Source organism: Myxine glutinosa, chromosome 8 (assembly GCF_964187855.1).
Source record: "Myxine glutinosa chromosome 8, kmMyxGlut1.1, whole genome shotgun sequence".
NCBI lineage: Eukaryota > Metazoa > Chordata > Myxini > Myxiniformes > Myxinidae > Myxine > Myxine glutinosa.
Genome location: NC_136268.1, coordinates 46,658,320 through 46,675,138, shown reverse-complemented (window position 1 = coordinate 46,675,138; position 16,819 = coordinate 46,658,320). Strand labels below are relative to the sequence as shown.

The 16,819-nt window shown below is 42.4% G+C and overlaps 1 protein-coding gene across 2 annotated transcripts in view; it reads right to left on the bottom strand.

The window, feature by feature from the left end:
* Positions 1-16,819, bottom strand: part of CHRNB1 (cholinergic receptor nicotinic beta 1 subunit) — an 89,958-nt gene that overhangs the window by 50,325 nt on the left and 22,814 nt on the right. The window contains exons 5-7 of one of the 2 annotated variants that reach the window (XM_068098756.2): positions 16,145-16,253; positions 14,128-14,275; positions 9,299-9,490 (exon numbers count right to left, since the gene is read on the bottom strand). In XM_068098756.2, coding sequence (XP_067954857.2) covers positions 9,299-9,490; positions 14,128-14,275; positions 16,145-16,253 — 449 coding nt within the window. The remainder of the gene's footprint in view (positions 1-9,298; positions 9,491-14,127; positions 14,276-16,144; positions 16,254-16,819) is intronic. The other variant, XM_078783221.1, reaches the window with a different exon arrangement.

Here is a 16,819-nt window from a genome sequence, read left to right as displayed (position 1 = left end):
ATATATATATATATATATATATATATATATGTATATATGTATGTATATATATATATGTATATATGTATGTATATATATATATATATATATATATATATATATATATATATATATATATATATATATATATATATATATATATATAGAAGATAGATGTTAGAAGATAGATAGAAGATAGAAGAAGATATATAGTCTGCTGGGTCATTGTACATAGTCTGCTTTTCTGGTGGTCGTGGCGGCTTTTTGGCCGTTGGGTCTGCTCCCTGCTCGGTCCCGGCTCTGCTCCTGGCTTCGCCTGCCCGGCTCTTCCACTGTTGCCTCAGGCCCGCTCCCGGACTGTCCTGCGCCTTGTCTGCCGCTCCGGCCTTTACTGTCTTGCTCGCCGCTTCTCCGACTGGGTCATTGTACATAGTCTGCTTTTCTGGTGGTCGTGGCGGCTTTTTGGCCGTTGGTCTGCTCTCTGCTCGGTCCCGGCTCTGTTCCTGGCTTCGCCTGCCCGGCTCGTCCACCGTTGCCTCAGGCCCACTCCCGAACTGTCCTGCGCCTCGTCTGCCGCTTCGGCCTTTACTGTCTTGCTCGCCGCTTCTGGCAAGCCGCTTCCACTGGCAAGGCCTATTCGTCCTCCTCAACCTTGGCCTTGTCCTCGTCCCCTTCGCTCCGGCCTGACATGGCTCTAAGGTACTCCGCTACAAGGCTACTTCTGCTCAACACTTACTCCACCCCCATCATGCATCTCTGCAATCAAATACCATGGACTCCTGCGACGACCCAGATATATTCATAGAGGCTCTGGTCGTAAGTTTGTTTACTTACAAACAGGTCACTTTATTCCCGTACTCTGGTCGGCTCAGCGCACTCCCACTCATCGTCCCAGCGCACCTGGTCACAGCAACGCACACCTGTCTGCAAACCTCCTGTCTGCACCTCCTGTCTGCAAACCCTGGCTAAATCACCTGAGTTCATCCCCACCGTACAAACAAACATGAAGCTCACTCTGTTCAATACCCGGTCCCTCAACAACAAAAGCCTCATCCTGAACGACTACATTCTGGATAATAAACTGGACTTTCTCTGTCTCACTGAAACCTGGCAACAACCTCTGGACTACTTCTCACTCAACCTCACTACACCCAATGGATATTCATACATCAATAAACCACGCTCGGAGGGCCGAGGTGGTGGACTTGCCGTAATACACCGACAGGACATCAAGACCAGCCTCATCTCCATCTCATCTGCTCCATCATTTGAACACCTGGCTTTTAAACTCTCTGGTCACACGCAGTCAGTCATGGCTGTCGTCTACCGCCCTCCCAAACCACACCCATCATTCCTGTCTGACTTCTCCTACTTTCTGACCCAGCTCTGTTCCCTCTCCCCCTCAATCCTCCTCCTCGGTGATTTCAATATCCACATGGACTCCACTGACTACACAACAACCACTGACTTCACTGATTTACTCACCTGCTTTAACCTCACTCAACATGTCAACTTTCCTTCCCATAACCGTGGGCACATTCTGGACCTTGTCTGATCTACTGGATTAATTTTGCACCATCTCTCTGGCTCCGACCTCACCCTCTCTGACCACTTCGCCATCACTATGACCATCAACATCCCCACCCCAGCACCAAGGCATTATCGCACTATCAACTTCCGTAAGCTAAACGCTCTTTCACCTACCACATTCTCATCCACCCTCTCTGAAAAATGTCCACTTCTCCCTTCGTTGACCTCCACACCCCTTCTGACCTCACTGACTACTACAACCACACTCTCTCCTCCTGCCTTGACCAGCTTACGCCTATAAAAACCAAAACAGTTTCTTTCACCCATTCTGCTCCCTGGTTTGCCCCTGAACTCCGCCTGATGAAAACTCGTGCTCGCCAACTTGAAAGACTCCGCAATAAAACAGGTCTCACAATTCACTCCCAAGCCTACAAGGACCACCTACAGCACTACAAAGATGCCCTCTCCCGCGCCCGCTCCGCCTACTACTCTCAAATTATCCACTCTGCCTCTGGAAACCCAAAAGCACTCTTCTCTACAATAAACAAACTCCTCAGCCCCCTGAACACCACCACCCAGTCATTCACAGTAGAAAACTGCATCTCCTTCCTTTCATTCTTCCAAAGCAAAATTGACAACATCTACAACAGCTTAACCACCACCGCACCCGCTCCCCCCTCAAACCACCTGCCCCCCCTTATCCTGCCAACCCCTGTCTCAGTTCTCCCCAGTCTCCCCTACTGACCTCTCTGAACTCCTCATAGGAATGAAAACTGCCACCTGCACTCTTGACCCCATCCCCTCCAGCTTTGTCAAGGCCTCCCTTCCTGCTCTCTCTCCACTTATCACTGCAACAATAAACTCCTCCCTGTCTACAGGCATCGTCCCACCATCCCTCAAAATTGCTGCTGTTACCCCCATTCTGAAAAAACCTGGACTAAACCCTGACACCCTAAACAACTTCAGACCCATCTCCAACCTACCCTTTCTGTCAAAAGTTTTGGAACGCGCTGTAGCCACTCAACTCAAACATCACCTCTCTGCCAATAACCTGTATGAAACATTCCAATCCGGATTCTGCTCCAACCACAGTACTGAAACTGCTCTCCTCAAAATCACCAACGACCTTCTCCTCTCCTCTGATGCCGGCAACCTCAACATTCTCATCCTCCTCGACCTCAGTGCCGCCTTTGACACCATCAATCACACCATCCTCCTCACCCGACTTGAAACCACCTTTAACATTACCGGCACTGCCCTCTCTTGGATCAAATCATACCTCTCTGACAGACGCCAGTTCATCTCCATCAATAACTGCAAATCCCCCACTGCTCCCCTCCCCCAAGGTGTCCCCCAAGGTTCAGTTATTGCCCCCCTCCTCTTCATCCTGTACCTGCCCCCCCTTGGTCACTTAATCCGCCGTCATGGTCTCCAATTCCACTGCTTCGCCGATGACATCCAGCTTTTCATCTCCACCAAGTCCATCTCCACCGCCACCCACTCTATCCTGACAAACTGCATCACTGAAATAAAATCCTGGCTTCAAATCAACTTCCTCAAACTTAACTATGATAAATCTGAAATAATCATCATTGGCCCAAAAACGCTCACCAAATCCACCCATAACTTTGCCCTCAACATCGACGGTTTCCCAGTATCCACCTCCCCTCACATCCGGAATCTTGGCATCATCTTTGACCAAACCCTCTCCTTCGACAAATACACTAAACAGATCACAAAGACAGCCTTCTTTCACCTGAAAAACATCGCCCGTCTCCGTCCATCCCTCTCCTCCACAGCTGCAGAAACCCTCATCCACGCCTTCATCACCTCCCGTCTGGACTACTGCAACAGCCTCCTCTATGGTTCACCCTCAATAATCACCAATAAACTCCAATACATTCAGAACTCTGCTGCCCGTCTACTCACCCATTCCCAGACCCGTGACCACATCACCCCCGTCCTTTATAAGCTTCACTGGCTCCCCATCCCCCAGAGAATCCAGTACAAAATCCTCCTCTTGACCTCCAAAGCCCTCCATAACCTGGCCCCATCCTACCTGACTGACCTCCTCTCCAGACACACTCCCACCCGCAACCTCCGCTCTGCTGGTACCAACCTCCTGACCCCCCCCCCCCCCCCCCCCCCATCCAGACCAAATTCAGATCCTGGGGGGACAGGGCCTTCTCCATCGCTGCTCCCACCCTCTGGAACTCACTACCTCACACCATCAGAGACTCCTCCTCACTCACCACATTCAAAACATCACTCAAGACCCACCTGTTCAACACTGCATTCAACATTTAACCCACAGCATTTAACCCCTGACTATCTCTGCTCCTTCTCTGGAAGCCTGGTGGTGGGCTAGAGGCTCGGGTGCCGGCTTAGGATCCGAGGATCCTGGGTTCGAATCCCGGTCGATCGCTGAATTAACGCCAGGGGGGTTGACTCAGCCTGTCATCCTTCCGAGGTCGGCAAATTGAGTACCAGTTCACTGGTAATTCCCTGCTTGTCGTAAAAGGCGACAAAAAGGGTTGGCGGCAGGAAGGGCATCCGGCCGTAAAACATTGCTTCAAAAAGGGGACCAACAAAAACAACAACAACCAGGGTGCCCGAAAAAGGCCAACACCCGCTTTGCGGGGGAAAATGGCCTCTAAAGGTGTTTTTTTTTTTTTTTTAATCTCTTCTCCTCCTTCCTTTTGCTTTGATTAATTATACACCTATTGATTTTTGTCTTTTGGCACTTGTTTTCTGTACTCTGTCAAAGCGCCTTTGGGCTTCTTGAAAAGCGCTATATAAAATAAATGTATTATTATTATTATTATTATTATATATATATATATATATATATATATATATATATACATATATATATATATATATATATATATATATATATATATATATATATACATACATATATATATATATATATATATATATATATATATATATATATATATATATATATATATATATATATATATATACATACATATACTGAGGCACGGGCTTATTTTAGCTGAGGCTAATGACTGTACCTGAGTTGCTGTGTTGTCATGATTTTCACCAATCATAATACAAACAATTACTTTGCACAAATGTATTTGTTGTGTTTGTGATATTACATTTTTATAGGCAATTTAGGTTGAAGATTTAGGTTGAATGTTTTTTTTTCAAGAAAGAACCCCTCAGCACATACATAGGGGAGGAGTAGGTGCAGACTGGAAGTTTGGGACGATTACACCTCACCACCACGTAATTCAAAACAGCTAACCACCAAGTAATTCAAAACACCGCACCACCACATAATTCAAAATACCTCACCACCATAAAACACGTAATAAAAACACCTCACCACCACGAAATTAAAAACACCTCACCACCACGAAATTGAAAACACGTCACAGCCATCAAGCACGTAATAAAAACACCGCACAGCCATAAAACACGTAATAAAAACACCTCACAGCCATAAAACACGTAATAAAAACACCTCACAGCCATAAAACACGTAATAAAAACACCTCACCACCACGTAAATAAAAACACCTCACAGCCATAAAACACGTAATAAAAACACCTCACAGCCATAAAACACGTAATAAAAACACCTCACCACTACAAAATTAAAAACACCTCACAGCCATAAAACACGTAATAAAAACACCTCACCACCACGAAATTAAAAACACCTCACAGCCATAAAACACGTAATAAAAACACCACACAGCCATAAAACACGTAATAAAAACACCTCACCACCACAAAATTAAAAACACCTCACAGCCATAAAACACGTAATAAAAACACCTCACAACCATAAAACACGTAATAAAAACACCTCACAGCCACGAAATTAAAAACACCTCACCACCACGTCATTTAAAAACACCTCACCACCAAGTAATTCAAAACACCTCACCACCACATAATTCAAAACACCTTATCACCAACTAATTCAAAACACACCACCACCTAATTAAAAACACCTCACCACCACGTAATTTAAAATACCTCACCACCACGTAATTCAAAACACCTCACCACCATGTGATTTAAAAACACCTCACCACCATGTGATATTAAAACACCTCACCACCACACCATTTAAAAACACCTCACCACCACATAATTCAAAACCACCACAACGTTATTAAAAAGACTTCACAACCACGGAAACAAAAGTTTAAGGGAGTTGTTAAGTGACAACACAGACACTGCCCAGATGTGTCGATATATAGATAAATGACTGTACCCGAGTTGCCGTTTTGTCATGGTTTAAACCAATCATAATTCAAACAATTATTTTGCACAAATGTATTTGTAATATACGTGATATCACATTTTATAAACAATTGAAGTTGAAAAAAAAAAAATTCCTAAAAAAATTCCCCCCCCCCCCCCCCCCAAAAAAAAGAAATTGCAATTAAAAAAAAAAAGAATACCCTTAGGACATACCGACGGGAGAGATATGTGAATACCAGAAGTTTGGTACGATTTCACAAAAGTTTGAGAAAGTAGTTCAGTGACAACACAACACAACACAGGACAGGACAGACGTTGCACAAAATATATATAGATATATATATATATACTTTCTTTTATATATACGTATATATAAAAAAAATAAAAATATATATAGATATAGATATAGAAGTTAGAAGATAGAAGTTAGAAGATAGATAGATAGAAGATAGAAGAAGATATATAGAAGAGGATATATAGAAGAAGAAGATATATATACAGTATATATATATATATTATATTATATTGTTACGGAATCGTCACTTCCATTGTTGTGGGTTTCATCCACTGTAAACATTTTTGATTCCATGTACTATTATTTTTTTCAAAAGGTTTATTGTTTATGAACTGTTTTCAAAAGGTGAAAAAGTTAGAGTTAAAAGAAACAGGAAACCGGATCGGGAACCGGACGACGAGGAAGAAGAGAAAAGAAGGCGGAGCGAAGGAGTCGGAGAAGAAAGCTGAGTTGCTTTGAGGTCTGAGCGAGCGTTGACGAGCGAGAGTCACGAGTGAGCTTTGGGTTTCCCAGGAAAGGGATTCCTGCTGCAGAGTTGTTGTCGCTGTGACAGATCAACCTGTGTGTCAGGTTTTGCGGTGGATTCTGAAGAGAATAATCATCATCATCGTCGTGCCGTTGCGCCGCGAGACCAGGCCGTCGGCCATTTTGGCTCGCGCGCTTTGCGCGTCACGCAGGGTTTTCTTTCCTTCGCTTCAGCCGTTTTCACCGCATTCGGACATCTATCTGGTGTGGGTGTGTGTACCGTGGATTTTGAAGATAAATCTGAGGTTCGCCGACTGTGAGCCGTGAAACGTCCATACCCGAGGGTATGATTTCCCAGTCGCCTGGAGGGCGCCTTTGGATTTCCCAGTCGCCTTGAGGGCGCCTTTGCGCAGCTTTGGGCACGTGACTTTGACTGTCATCCGAACGGGATTCTGGTCTCGATTGGACATTGTTCTGACGATCGCTGGAGCGGATCGACTTTGGCTTGAAGCCGGGATCGACTGTGGCTTGAAACCGGAATCAACTTTGGTTTGAAGCCGGGAAAGAGACATTGGGAATGTTCTTGGTTCACTCACTTGAAGCACAGTGAGTTATTTGTTACAAAACTGATGGTACCATCATAGGATATATATTGATTGTACTTTTGATTACTATTATTGTTGTACTGTTATTCTTGTGTGATCTTAATACAATATTTGTTTGTTGGTAACAATTGGTGTGGCTTCACCATTGATCTTTGACATACAGAATAACACATTTTTCTGCCGTGACTCCTCTCGGGGTTCGGAGGTACACCGTGACCAGGGGGTTGGGGAGGACCACGTAACAATATATACACACACACACTTTCAAAATATTATTACCCAAATCTAACATGCTAGCCTAATGGCCTAATGAATAAGGCATCAGACTCCCAAGCTGGGGATTGTGAGTTCGAATACCGTCTGGGTTGAATACTTTTTTTCTTCTTACTTCTTGAAGTATTTTATATCGTCTTGAATAAAATCTTGTATAATGAACAAATGCATTTTGTTCGTATTTAAAATGTATCTTGTGAAAAATGCTAGGGGTGAAGAAAAAGGCCCCTTTACATGGTATGTGCCATGTGGCAAACTATCGAAAAGAAGGGACATTCTTGGGAAAAATGCCAGGGGCGTAGAAAAAGGCCCCTTTACATGGGATGTGCCATGTGGCAAACTATCGAAAAGAAGGGACATTCTTGGGAAAAATGCCAGGGGCATAGAAAAAGGCCCCTTTGCATGGGAGTGCCATGTGACAAACTATCGAAAAGAAGGGACATTCTTGGGAAAAATGCCAGGGGCGTAGAAAAAGGCCCCTTTACATGGGATGTGCCATGTTGCAAACTATCGAAAAGAAGGGACATTCTTGGGAAAAAATGCCAGCGGCGTAGAAAAAGGCCCCTTTACATGGGATGTGCCATGTGGCAAACTATTGAAAAGAAGGGACATTCTTGGGGAAAATGCCAGGGGCGTAGAAAAAGGCCCCTTTACATGGGATGTGCCATGTGGCAAACTATCGAAAAGAAGGGACATTCTTGGGAAAACTGCCAGGGGCATAGAAAAGGCCACTTTATAGATGGTATGTGCCATGTGGCAAAGTATAGAAAAGAAGGGACATTCAAAAAAATGTCTTGTGTGCATGCTGGACTACCCTTGTGTTCTTAGGAGTAACCAAGTAATGCTCTAGAAAAGTTCATATAAAGGGGCACAGGTGGACTCCAATGAAGTTGTCGAGACATGTCATGGAGGATCAAATGAAATTGGGTGCACCTGAGCTCAATTTGGAGTGTAGTAACAAATGGGGTCGAATACTTATTGGCTCAAGACATTTCAGCTCTTCATTTTCAATTATTTTGAAGGAATTTCTATTTAAAAATCCCACATTGACAGTATGGGGTATTATGTGGAGATCGGTGCTAAAAAATCTCAATTTAATCCAATTTAAAAACAAGCTGTAACACAACAAAATGTGGAAAAAAAGTCAAGGGGTGTGAATACTTTCTGAAGGCACTGTACATGCCCATGTCCAATTTTCTCCAAATTTCCCTTATGTGAGCATTAAACAATGATGGGGACCATTAGGAATGGGGTTATGCATCGAATAAAGGTCACTGTTTGGCAATAAGTGTGTGATAAATGTGATGTGTGTCAGGGGCAATATCGCACATCACAATTGAAGCCATAGCTGACAGAGATCACGCATGAGATACAAGTTATAACCAAACCATATACTGTCCACATATCAATCAAGCGTAAAGACTAATCTAAGCACCTTTATTAGCCCAAGATCATTGCGGCCTAGCTATATGGCCGCAATGGCTCGGGTCAGATGCGATAAACATTGAATGCCTCAAGGATATTGGCTTTCCTCCAATAGCGTTAAACAACAGCAGCGGCTAGTTAAAAAGTAATCAGATGTAGGACAGCATTTATTGAATAGATTGTGGTTGTAATAATTTTACTTCCGGTAGGTGTGCCTCATGAAACGCCATGATAAGCTATTTTTACACCTTAACACGGAGTTTCTCAATTTTGGAAAAGCCCCTTGGAAGGGGGGGGGGGGGGGGATGAAGTCACTAAAACCTCTGTCATGTGATCCTTCATCCCCCTGGCCAGTTTGGTTGAGATAGGATAAGTAACGACCAAATATATCGCGGTCAGACAGACAGACACACACACACCAAATTGCGTAATTTAGTATGATTGAAACAGCAAAATACCACCACCAACAACAACATACCAGCATCTGAAGGAAGATAGAATGTAAAAACAGCAAGAATTGATATGAGGATGCAGGGTATTATGACATTTGTGACGTAGTAAAGAGGTTGCCTCTGAATTATGAGGTAGAAAGTCATATCTTCATAAAGTGGATCTCTTGGGTTTGTATTTTTCCTTGACGGCTTGTGATGTATTTTCCATTGACCATTCTCTGCAAGCAAAACGGTTACAAATGCACTTTGAAAACTTGCAGAAAATCACTGGGTAGAAATAAAAGAGCTTTACAATGCTTACTTAACACATGAGGTTAGTCGGGCATCATTAGCCAGTATATAAGCGAAACGGTTTCAAAGTCTCTAAGTGGAGGAGACAGCGATATGTTGGCCCGACGAGCTCCAACCTGGGCAAAACCAGATCGGTAGGTTTGCTTTTCATCTGCTTGGTGACAACTTTTGCCTTTGCTTTCTTGAACTGCTAGCTGCCTTTCTGGGTTTGCAGTCATGACATCACGACAGCGTTGGTCTTAGTTTGGAGCATTCAATATTTCCATTTATATATATCCTGACCGCTTAATAACAACAATAATACTTCCTGGTTGTGATTGGTGAACGTAACACAATGTGTGCATGTGGCAGATGGCACTTGTGCATCCCAAATACAATCTGGCCTCACCGGTCACAGTTTTTGTGTGTGTGTGTGTGTGTGTGTGTGTGTGTGTGTGTGTGTGTGTGTGTGTGTGTGTGTGTGTGTGTGTGTGTGTGTGTGTGTGTGTGTGTGTGTGTGTCTATATATATATAGTAATGACTGGCGGTTCGGATTAAAATCAAATGAATCCATTTTGAGTTCTCCAACCTTTAATGAGCAAATAAACAACTGCTCGACGTTTCGATCATTAACATGGATAAACGTGCATCCACTGACCTTTATCAAGAGTAAAGGAAAACAACTCTTATACCCTCCCTTATATACTGGAAAAAGAGGGTGGGGACACCGAAACCACCAATCAATGCCATTCTGGAACAACTCGTGCCATTCAAATTTCAACCGTAAATCAAAACCAAAAACGTTGAATCAACTGAAACCACACCTTGGGATGTTACATCAAAACAACCGTTAAATCACACGTTCAATCAAACAAAACGTAGCATAATTCAAATAAATCAATGAAAAATAAAGAACATGATTAATTGCTTCAAGTGATGGTGGTAACGTAAACGAATTAAGCTAAATGGATACATCGCAAACCGAAAGTAAGAATATATACCCAAGTGACCGCAACCGAGGTAATAACTTATATGCTTGGTGACGCAGTTTCTCTGGTACGTTTCTACATGAGAGGGCCAAACGCTTGTGGTAAGTCCAACACTTCCTCTGTGAGAGACACAACAGACTGTGTGTTGGACTTACCACTAGCCATGGTCCACACATTTATACCAATGTTCAAGTAGTTTTGTGATGCTGTCACGATATAACTGTGCGTCCTACTGACTTAACCAGCATTTCACAGTGGACTTCACATCATCATTGGAAAAAACAGTTTCTCCATGAAGGTGTTAAGTTTGGGGAATGGATAAAAATCTGATGGAGCCAAGTCGGGGTTGGTGATCCTTTGTGGTAGTATTCAATTGACCATCTGTTACTCATAGTATCGTAATGATCCACCCAACTATCATCTCCAGTCATCCCATCTCCAGTTAGTCATGCCAACTACCATCTCCAACACTTTATTCTTCAGAATACTGACAACATCGTGTTACTCTCTGGTCAAAAATCTTGACTCATGTAGCACTGAGACATTTCGTGTCAGAATTACAAAACCTCACACCCAATGGCGGGAACAACTAATGTGTGCGGACTGCATCTTATTTCATTCAAATACCTTTACCTATTTTGGAGAAAAATAATAAGAGTGCATTACTTTTCAACATACCCTCATACGTATTGTTGTAGTTACGCATGTCATCCTCGTGAACTGGTATGAGTCACGGCAGGTCACGTCGACTGCGGCAGTAATGGCCAGCTGGTTTAGTTGTCCCGGGATTGATCATGGGTCTTTCCTCTCCGATACCATACCAGTGGTACAATCAAGTCAGCTAATACACTGATTGCGCTATTGGTGCTGAACATCTGATTGCTAATTACTGGCCGAGCAAAGCCAGCGAGGTACATGGCGTGGTCTTGTTGTGGGGCTGATCGCCCATAACAAATTAAGTATTTAACGGACATTGTCTAATTGCAATGTTGATCACCATGGTTCAAATTCAACCCGACACCAGGTGTATTTAATTATAACTGTGGTACATGTGTTGGTGGAATACAAAGAAGCAATCAACAATAAAGGCAACAAACAAAACCCCTTACCCACTCCCAATTATTGTGGCCACCAACCAGTGAATGAAAGTTAGATCCTCCTCTTAAGGCCTCAGTCGTACCACGAGAGAAAGACTAGTCAGAAGCAGACAGGACAGAAAATACCTCGGTGATGTATGGTAGGACAATGCAGCATGAACAAAAGCCACATGGTCCTGGCTGTGCTGCAGTAAAAGACCGCTCCATCCGGCGGCCTGGCTCAAGAGGAGAGGTTAGAAGCAGCCGTCGTTGGCTGGGTGTGGGCGTGGCAATGGCGTGACAACTCTAGGCAAATTATGCAGCCATCGGCTGGCTGTCTACTTTCCGGCCCCATTCTGTCCCAGTGCCTTTATTACCACCAGCCCCACACATCACCCATGACATACCACGCCCGTCCCCTCTTACTCATCATTGGGCCAAAGCCCAATCTGGGGGTCGGGAGACACCTCCCCGACCTTTCACCTCTGGTCGCGTGCAACAGCGGCTACAGCTATTGTGCCAACGTCTCCCACCAAAAAAAGGGCCTCAAAGCCAGGCAGACGCATTAAAAGCACATAAAAAAGATTCCAGAGGGTAGAATGTTAAATGAAGGCTCACAGGGTTGGCAGTTTGAGTTGGCAGTTTAGGCTCCCCACTCGCATACAGTGGGGAGGGTGGAGGACGTTGTCTGTCTATACATAAAGTGACGCATATCTAATATGATTAATTACCTCATGCTTTGAGACATTAACTTCAGAAATAACCATACTAAGCAATGTCAACCCCTCTAAGTCATTTGCACAAGTATATTATATATATATGTATGTATGTATGTATGTAGGTATGCACAGTCACGTGAAAAAGTAAGTACACCCCATATAAAGTTTTGACTTTTTCAACATATTTCAACAAAGAGCTATTTGATCTTCATTTCAACAATATTGATAGATAAAGGTGATATAATATAACAAATATCATGAAACATTTACATTTTGTAGTCCATTGTATAATTTAAATAAACATGAATGCAAATTTCGCATGTGGAAAAAGTAAGTACACCCCTGCATTTATCACTACTTCAAATACCTAAAATTAGAATCAGGTGCACCAGCTCAGGTGCAAATGATTAGAACATCGTCAGAGAGGATCTTGGAGGAACCTTTCTTATTTAAACCTCAGACATTTAGTTTGGTTTGCTCTTTGTTGTTGAAGTGTGTGGCGTCACCATACCTAGATCAAAAGAGCTCTCTGAGGCCTTCAGAAAGAAGGTTATAGATTCCTACGAGTCTAGGAAGGGATTTAAAAAGATCTCCAAACAATTTGAAATCAATCATTCGACTGTCCGGAAGATCATCTACAAGTGGAGAAGATTCCAAACAACTGCCAACTTGTTCAGGCCAGGCCACCCCAGCAAGTTCAGCACGAGAGCAGACCGCAAGATGCTGAAAGAAGTCTCTAAGTACCTCAGAATGTCATCACGGGACCTACAGGTAGCTCTTGCCACTGTTGATGTCAAAGTGCATGCGTCTACCATTAGAAAGAGGCTGCACAAATTTGATCTACATGGTAGGTGTGCCAGGAGGAAACCTTTGCTGTCCAGAAAGAACATCAGGGCAAGACTTAAGTTTGCCAATGAACACCTAGGTAAAGACCAGCACTTCTGGAACAATGTGCTCTGGACAGATGAGTCAAAGGTAGAGCTATTTGGCCACAGTACCAGAAGACATGTTTGGCGAAAACCAAAGACAGCATTTGACCACAAGAACCTGATACCAACTGTAAAGCATGGTGGTGGAAATATTATGGTTTGGGGCAGCTTTGCTGCATCAGGGCCTGGGCAGCTCACCATCATAGAATCCACTATGAATTCTTAATTGTACCAGAGGGTGCTTGAGGATAATGTGAGGCCATCTGTCGGAAAGTTGAAGCTCAACCGAAGGTGGACCTTGCAACATGACAATGACCCTAAACATACCAGTAAATCCACCAAGGAATGGATGAAAAGAAAGAAATGGGGGGTTCTGGAATGGCCAAGTCAAAGCCCGGATCTAAATCCCATCGAGATGTTGTGGGGGGATTTGAAACAAGCTGTGCATGCAAGAAACCCCTCAAACATCGCACAGCTGAAAGAATTCTGCATGGAGGAGTGGGCAAAAATTTCTCCCAGTCGATGTCAGAGACTGTTAGACAGTTATAAGAAACGCCTACTTGAGGTTGTTTCTGCCAAAGGGGGCAATACCACCTATTCGAGCCAGGGGTGTCCTTACTTTTTCCACATGCGAAATTTGCATTTGTGTTTATTTAAATTATACAATGGACTACAAAATGTAAATGTTTCATGATATTTGTTATATTATATCACCTTTATCTATCGATATTGTTGAAATGAAGATCAAATAGCTGTAGGTTGAAATATGTTGAAAAAGTCAAAACTTTACATGGGGTGTACTTACTTTTTCACGTGACTGTAAATGTATAGTGTATCACTGCAATAGATTTAAGTAATGTAAATTATCTTACCAATAAATGTACTTTCGTCAATGACAATGTTTTGCACAGGATTGTTTCTTTCATCGAGTGTGTGGTCCAGATTTATTTCTGAAGCATCATACGTGTGAGAGTAGAATATCATGGAACAGTTTTGCCAGTCAAACGGGAAATATTGAACCTAGAAAAACAAAATGCACAATTAAATTATTCACTTTTGCTTAAATTACTTATCTGGCTTTCTAATTAGTGTTGTTGAGTATTTAACATTTCACATTTTAAAAGGCTTTATTTGATCTTCCTCATGCCATGGTTTAAAATCGATACCTAACGTGGTGAACCTCTCGATGTTGAGCCATGGACAACAGGAATAATTCCATAGATAATTCCATGGACAACTGGTAGATCGGTTTAAGTTCATGCTGACAGTGTACACTATGTAGGCGATGTACATGAAGATCTATATATATGTGTATATATATATGTATGTATGTATGTATATATATATATATATATATATATATATATATATATATATATATATATATATATATATATATATATATATGTCCCTGAATGTTTCTTTGAACGTCGCAGTATGGGAAGACGCTCAAGGAAAAAGAAAACAACTCATTGGCCACCCAGTGGGTATCTATCCAAGGGACGTTACCAGGACAAGACCATATGTGGTATAAGTTGTGCCACCAAAGGTCGAATTCAATGGTGCAGTCAAGGAAGTAGTTGTAATTAAAACCAGGCAGGCATTGTGAAGGATTAAATAATGATGATCGTTGATTTCTACTGTCGTTTGTGTCTTGGACAAGACAAACATTTTCCTGATTTTCAACTGAAGTTTTCTTTTCTGCCATGGAATGATTATTTCCACTAAAGTTTCTGAGCATGACGTCATTGCAGGAATAACCAACCGTATTGACATCATGAATGAATGAATGATCGTTTTAAGGCCATGTTTCCCCGCTAGAGTGGGGGTTAGCCTTGCGGGCCCCATGACAATCATGGTTCCCTGTTTGAGGCAATGTTTTTCTGGTCGGATGCCCTTCCTGATGCCAACCCTTAGTCGCCTCTTACGATGCGCAGGGATACGGTGTACCTATTCTAAATTGTGGTACACACCGGGATCATTCATCCCAGTAAGCTGGTACTCAAACCAGCAACATCATGCCTTGTGTATATATAAAGATGAGTACTGTACATTTATATAAACCTAAAACTTTCTGACACACGAGATAAAAATAGGTGAAGGAAGGGTTGCCTTCTCCGAGTGTGAATGCAAAACTTGATGTGGAGTTTCAATCACCAGAATGTGCACAGCATGATCCTAAAGCCATGATTTCTTGAGCCTTGTTTTTCAGTGTTTTTCTGCCTTTCACAAAGTGAGCATTTTAGGACCCATCCAAATTTTCCCTTTGGGTAGTAAAGGTCAAATACAATGCGTGGTTTATGCGATTCCTGAAGGTCATTACGAGCCCGCCACAGTATGTATAGTCAGTGATGATGACCACTCCTTTTTGCATCTTCAGATGCATACAGCTGCCAAAGCAGTTTCTTGGCTATTGGGCACAATCCTGGATGGGTTGGGTTGAGTAAAAATTACCCAAGTTATGATGAGGAATGCTAATCAGCTGCTAGAGAAGTGGATGCCTTCATCTGGACAAATCCAACAGTTCTGGCCATCTATCCCAGAATCAACTGTTGAAGATGTAGTCATGAAATGGAAGGCTAAAGAACGCCAACCCTAGTCATTGATCTACCAGAAGATCAAAACAAATCACCTTAAGAGAAATAAGAACTCTGTGATTAATTGTTCGACAAAGGATTTGTCAATAAAATTGCTTGCGTGGCATGCATGACTGATCTATGGGAGCAGGTCCGCAATGATCTATGTATACAGCACATCACAAGATGCAAGCGATTTTGAAAAACCAAAAGGAAACATTACTACCACACTGTTTCTCCTGAAAATTTAGAAAATTTAAGACTATATAAACAACAGCTTGGAAATATACATGGTATATATTTGTGCATTTACCTTGATGGAGCAGGAGCTCTTGTACAATGCTGGGGGGTTCCAGGACACCAGGCCTGTGTAGTGGATGCGTACACTGACCATAAGCGCCACATTAAAAGTCCCATCGTTGCTGAATATGTATGTAATATGGAAAAAAAGCGATATCAGACAAAAATAATATTTAAACCATCTTTTAAGATTTATTTTGGCAAAGTATACAGTATATGCAGACCTGAAAGAAACTGATAAGTCGAGTTACATTCAAAGTACACCGCCCCCATGCCAAATAAAATAAATAACATATCCTCCAGCTCACGACATTGCCGGGGGGCCTTCGGTGCCCAGCAATGCCGCAGTGCAGCACATGGAGATGGAATTGGGAGGGAGTGGTGTACAATAATTGATTGATTAATTGCGTAATTAAAATAAATAAATGATGATCGTAAAATATTTTCTTCATCAATTGGCTCATAGCATACCTAAACCACCACCATTTAATCTGAATCTGTAACTTTTTGAACATTAATTCATGAAGTAATTAATCGAAAAATCAAATAATTAATCAATGAGTTTATTAAGCAACAAATCAAAAATATGCTTTACAGCCAAATCACTTGGTCATTGTCATGTCCAAACATCAGCTTCCTAGCTCAAAAGGTGCCTGAGATATTTCCCAGATGAGAAAGAAAACAAATA